Here is a 6,504-nt window from a genome sequence, read left to right on the forward strand (position 1 = left end):
TGATAAATTTAATATGCAAGTTATCGTATAGGATTCCAAGAATTTGAAATAGAGCATATTAATATATAATAATTAGCTTAATAGACCTAAAAAAAGAGTAAATATTTTTATCAATAGTATTTATTTTAATTGTAAACAATAAAATTAGATATTGAGGAACCCAAAAAGGCTGAACTATTGATCGTTTTTTAGGTTTTAGGTAAATAAGAGTAACTATCAACCAACTAAAGATGCAATTGACGAGATCAATTAGAGTAAAAGGGTATTTTCGTAAAAAAATTATGCTAACGAATAAGGGTATCTTTAAAAATTCTAATTTAATATTTTTAAGTTTATTTGTATTTTAAATTTTATATAATTTTATTTACAAACAATGATATAATACAAGGTATAGAAAAATCAATCTCCTTACAGGGTGAGGTGAGGTGAGGTTGAATAACTAACCCTATCATAGAGTAAGAGGTGGTCCAACTCGATTGACCAAAGTTCAACCTGATTAGGTGGTTATTAGGTCAATTTTTATAACATTACTTGTAAGATTCCGCGGCTTTGAAGAATCCTAATGCTTTTATTTTCTTAACTATGATGAAACATTACGATATATCTATAATTCATTCGATCGACAATATAAACAAATTTCATGTTGTTTGTGCAATTTGTTAGTAGGAAATAGGAATTTACATAAAAAAAGTGTGGTTAATGTGTTTAGAAGGAACATTCTCTAGAGAAAAGAAACTATTAATATACATACAAGGGGTATTTTGGTTATTTTCAATCACTAGTGTACACACTGAAAGTTAGAAGTAGATTATATGTTTGTTAAGAACTTGTGAATGTTGTTTAGAGCACTCTCTCCTATCATCTCTTTATTCTCTCTTCTCTTTATTATTGCCTTCTTAATTTCTTCCAATTTTTCATGGTATCAAAGAAATAAGATCATGTTTCAAGTCTGGTGGGGGTTCTTTTTTCTTTGAGAGATTTCTATATGTAAGATTTGCGCCCTTAAAGAGTGTTATCGTGAGGAATCTTTCAACCCTAGTCTGCATAAGTTTGCACTATCTGCATCATCCTCCAAGAAGGTAACATCATCCAAGATTTTTCCTAATCGAGGGGGAATCAATATATTATACCAATTATTAATATCGTTCTTGACCTAATTGTTTGTGTGGCCACTTCGCCACAGAGAGATTAAATGGCCAAAACTATCCAAACTGGTCAAAATCAATTACGATCTATTTAAAGGCTAAGATGAAGACTAAATACTTGAGAGATGACCCTCTTGTGCCATTGAATAATGTTTTCCAGTACACATGAAGTCGTCTGCACTAATAACAAGTTCGAAGATTAATTTCATGTAGATAATGAAATGAATTTGAATAAGGAGATGAAGATGAACTTCAAATTTCCATTTTGTTAACTAACCCCCCTTAAAGCTTAGTGTAGAATTGTGAAACTGCAAAAGGGATATGGATGTCTCTAGAGTCCGTATACCTCTCTCTCTGGCTCCGATCGCCGGATCCCCACCACGGCGCCCCTCCCAATTTGGTTCTATGATTAGATCTTCACGTAAGAATTTCCAGGTCTGATTTCCCATGGAATTTCAATCCAGTTCTTTGGTTCAAGGAGCTGCCTTGAATAACCTCCTATGGAATCGTCTATTCTAAGGACTAACCGTGTGAACAAAACCGAAGTCGCTCCTTGTTCTCATGGCATCGTCTTCTCGTTGCTGCCCCGCCTTCTGTTGCCCATACGGACGCCATGCTCGCTCCTTGGTAGAACACGAACGGAAGCAATGCCGGGAAAATTGACGAACGATGTCTGTAAAATGTTGTCAATCAACTCAAATCTGTTTACTTATTTTTAAACCAGATAAGTCTGATTGAACTCGATTCAACTGGTCAATCCGGTCCAGATTTTATTAGTTGGTACGTTGGGAGTGGAAAATACGCTCCCCAGTTGTGTTTCCCGTTTGAAACAGCTGGTAATTACGATGGAGGTGGTTGAGTTTCCTCTTCGTCCCTTTGAAAAGAGGGTCAACAGGGCGGCTGGGCCTCCCCTCAGTGAAGCGAAAACGGTTAGGGTTGTTGCAGAGGCGAAGCCCCGGCCACCCGCTTGTCCACAACTAGGCAAAGTGAGAAGCATCTAGAAACCCTTCTCTGAGAAAATTACAGACCAGATCTGATACCAGACCGCGCCTCATATCCACTAAGGCATAACTACTAATTTCCAGGGAAATCTCACTCATACTCATGGAATTGTAATTCTAGTCTCAGCTCCAGGCCAGTACCCTCATCTTATCTTTATTTTTGTAAATCTTTTCTCACATGGCTCTTCTTATGTGAGTCAGAGATCCACCCAGAGGCATCCAATCTTAAAATATCTGGAGAAGATGACATTTATGCATCCTATCAAATCATACTTTATCAATTGTTTGATATGATTCTCTTATCGCATATATTTGACAACCCATTAATGGCAACAGAAGCCCTACCGCTATTCTATCCTTCTCAATCTGGAGCACGCACCACAGACAATGAGAACTGTTCCAATCCAGGATTTCAGTGGCCTTACCTCATCCTGGTACACTAATACTCACAAAAAATTATTCATGGATCTTGACATGAACAAATGAAAACCAAATAAGCATCTGAACAGCATTACTGAAATATATGGAAGGAAGCAAAGGGTAGTTCATTATCTAAATACATGGACACATTTCTTGACACTTTATTGCCATATCTCAATAAGCCAAAAAATACTGCAACTCTGACAGAGCCTCCACCAAGAAGTAAAACCACCAGGGTTCTTTTCTTTCAACTCTTGATTTGTTTACAGCTCATATACCTTGAGCTTTCTTTCTTATTTCAGAGAAGCAGAGACTGAATGGGTACCTGAACATATCAGATGACATGAATAGCGCCTGAATAATTAGTGGTACCGGGGGATAATTTGTTTGTGTTTAGTGGCCGTGGTGGGGCGATGGTGAGTTCTAAATCACCGCATTCTGTTGATGGAGAGCATGAGCTTGCTGCAGACAGGCGATGTGGGTCAGACTGTGTTCGTGGGTTGAAGGATAACTTAAGAAAGCTGGGCCCATAGAGAGTGGTTTCGAAATTGGATTTTGGAGAAAAAGGTATACTCTGGGCAGGGAAATCAACAGTTGGGGTGAGAGATAGGGTAGGGAGAACTGGAGAAAGTCCCACAGTTGCCTGCTTGTTTACATCCACCTGTTCAAACATCAAATCTGCTGCATCAGTAAAGATGCTTGACTCGTAACATAACCAAAGATTAAATCATTACTTCTCCTCAGGGCAAAAACCCCTTTGCAAGAGGAAATGTCCGGTGCCAGGCCCACTTATGGACCTAATGGTGGTATAATAATCAGACGATCTTTACCACTAACCAAACCTGATGAGCAGCTTCCATCTCTGAGGTGCAACCAAAGATTGGGGCCTTGACAGATCTTTTAGATCATTGAACACCAGCACCCACCAATGAAACCAAAATCATGTAAAGAAAATAGAGCCAGCACCATACAATCCACACCAAACAGGTGATAAGTAGACAATACATAGTCACGAGAGATATATACCACGTAATTACTGCTACGGAAGCTGGAAAGGCCACCAGGAGTTCTGGCAAAGGGTGAAGTTGGATAAGCTTCAGAAGTCCTAACCAATTCATGGGCTGCAATTCTAGCTGAAGTACACTGCTGTAAAGCAGAAGAAATATTTAACCAAATGTGGAAAATCTAACCATATATGGGCCCAATTTTGTATTTTCGTTTTCTCAAAAGCTTACCATATAACCATTGTGATGGTGAAGACTACTCTGTTCAGGAGTTTCCTGCTTCACTAGGTTCAGAGCAGGAGAGCTTTCGGAGGTTGAAGCCTGGAAATATCTATTGAGTTAGCAAACAGAAAATTTCAAAATTCCAGAAAGAGAAAGAGAGCAAAAGTCTTACAGAGTCACTAATTACCATGTCAAAAAGACTAGACCTGCGCTTCCTTTTATTTTGGGTACTTTGCCTGAGAAAATACTTCTGAGCATGGCTGGCTACTTGAGTTGGTGTCTTAGTAGTAACAAAGTTCCGTGAAATTCCCCTCCAATCCCCTTTGCCAAGCTTTTCCAGACCAGCCAAAAATGTCCTGTGCTCTTCCTCTGTCCATGGCACTCCTAAAGACGGAGAGGATTCTGTGAGTATAAAATTTCAGACCACCAAATATGAAATAAAATTCAATACTCTCTCTACTGCCCTGGCCATCATCCAAGAGTCATAAACAGAAAAAAAAAAAAAAAAAGGGGTAGAATATAAGCATGCAGAAGAGAGGGCTTGAGAAACTACAGTATAGGAGATCGACAGATTTGCCATTGCAGCGCTATCTTCAATAAAACATGCATTAATATACCACATCCTGTCATAATTCATGAAGACTAGCTATCCAATGTAGCAATCCATAATGGATAGAATTCTTGTAATATAGTTCTAAGTGGTTTTGTGTCCACTAGATCTCCTCAAATCATGACATACAGAAAATACAGTTGTTTACCTTTCTATGATACCTATACCCTAGCATGCAATCCATTGGTGATGTTTCTTGGCAAAAAGCCCAATCCCTCTTCACTTGAACTAATCCAATCTTCTTGAAAAATGCACTAGAAGTAGAAAGTGCAAAATTATCTTCTTTCTACTGGATCCTCAGAAAGATGGGTTTCACAGAATACCTTCATATTTTATCAAACATGGCATGAATTACAGTTTCAAATTTGACAGCAAAGAATAAGTATAACGTTTACAGACGCTCCAAAAAACAGAGTATGAATGAATAAAATGAACACAAAATAAAAAAACTTGAACAAGTGATTATTCCAGGAAATCCAATCTTCCTTATTTTTATAACAAGACAAGGGCTCATCAACGAAGGAGTAAGAATCGAAGACACAAGAGTTAACTTCAAATTTAAACAGAAAAGATTTACAGAACATCGCCAACAAAAATACTGCTTGCATACGATGAATGAGAGAGCAAGGTATCAAAATGAAACAAACAACCAAATTACCTTTTTTCCTTTCATGCCCGCTTGTTCTTGAGGAGTGAACAGGGCCATCAGATAAATACCCATTATCGCGAGCTCCATTATCGGAAGCCACAAACGCAGAAAGATTCCCCAGACTCTTGCTCTTCCTCATCACCTCTTCTCCTTCATCCAAAATTCTCACCCCAAAAAGCTTCAAACCCTTGTCGTTGCATGTCCTCGAATTATGCCCATTGTTCCCACAGTGGGAGCATTTTCTGCTCATGTCCTTCCCCATCAATGAAACCACCAGTTACCCGATACAACCGCTCTTCTTTTTCTTCCACCCAGACGGATGACGAAAACAAAACTTTGGCAACAAGGGGAGGTCGGAGCTCGACCCATATACATACAGAAGTAGTCCGGGGATTGGCCTTAGAATATACCATCTTGAGCTTTTTTCTGTTGAGGAGTCGATATGTTGTCACATAAATGCCCTCAAGACTGAATTTGGAAATCCAACTCAAGAAATGGTGGATTTGCTGTTAGTATGGTGGCCTGGAAGGAGGCCTACATACGGTTTTATATTACAAGTATTTAATGAGCCCAGGATATACGGTTCTGGATGAAACTAATTCCCTTCTATTTTCAGACATTCAAATATCTGGAAATCCTCCTTCATTAGAAACTACCCATATTTTCTGTTTATGATTCTTTAATCTCTAAAGCAGTTTCTGTCAAACACAGCCTGTATTATGGAAGATGAAGATAGATTTCAGGATAGGCACAACCTTTTATGAAGAGCTATCTAAAATTTAAATTAATTATCATGAGATTATGTCTCTAAAATTCAAGATGAAGGATTTATACTTCTTACCGAATTATAACCAATAGTTTTGTGACTTAAAAATTGGGATCCAAATTGGCCTTGGTGATTTTTGGTTGGAATAGTCCGAGTGAGATTGGGTCACCACTGAGTACAGAAGTTGGATTCAGGTGTGCTGAGTGACTAGCTTGACCCGACCTTGTAAGCTAATCATGAATTTCTAATTAATCACATAAAATTCATTGAATAAATATAAACTGAAACCTGAAATCTTCCCTTCTTCCATACGATCAAACTCCGTAAAATTCACCGACGGTCTCTGCTTCTGTTTGGCTCTTCCACTCTCTAATCACTCTTAGTGATGGTGTAAGCTGAAGGTTTGAATGAGTGAACAAGATTGGAGACCAAATACTGTATTTATAAGCCATACTTCCATCAAGCTTCTTGGTTTCCTGTAATTGTCGATTTATCGACTTCCTGCAACTTCCGATGAGTGGGACGTGGTTTTTAATTTCCAAAACGGTTCCACTTTTTCCATGAGAGAAGTTGACAAAAATGAAATTGAAATTGTTTAATTTCTATATTTTCTTTCTTGGACCATTGTTTTCGAAACTGAAAGGAAGTTGGACCAACTACTGTTTTCGAACTGAAACCAAACAGCAG

At 38.2% G+C, this 6,504-nt stretch overlaps 1 protein-coding gene across 1 annotated transcript; it reads right to left on the minus strand.

Moving 5' to 3' along the window:
* Window positions 1-2,572: 2,572 nt before the first annotated feature.
* LOC137935084 (transcription factor MYBS3-like) lies at window positions 2,573-5,405 on the minus strand. The gene is made up of 5 exons (XM_068779733.1): window positions 5,061-5,405; window positions 3,980-4,176; window positions 3,802-3,891; window positions 3,593-3,712; window positions 2,573-3,227 (listed from the first exon to the last, which is right to left on the minus strand). Exons 1-5 carry the CDS (start codon window positions 5,311-5,313, stop codon window positions 2,901-2,903), a joined length of 987 nt encoding a protein of 328 aa, XP_068635834.1. The 5' UTR covers window positions 5,314-5,405; the 3' UTR covers window positions 2,573-2,900.
* Between the last annotated feature and the right edge of the window lie 1,099 nt (window positions 5,406-6,504).

Source organism: Aristolochia californica, unplaced genomic scaffold, assembly GCF_029961685.1.
Source record: "Aristolochia californica isolate CCGP_79_NKW_82.1479 unplaced genomic scaffold, dmAriCali1.0.hap1 SCAF_6, whole genome shotgun sequence".
Taxonomy (NCBI): domain Eukaryota; kingdom Viridiplantae; phylum Streptophyta; class Magnoliopsida; order Piperales; family Aristolochiaceae; genus Aristolochia; species Aristolochia californica.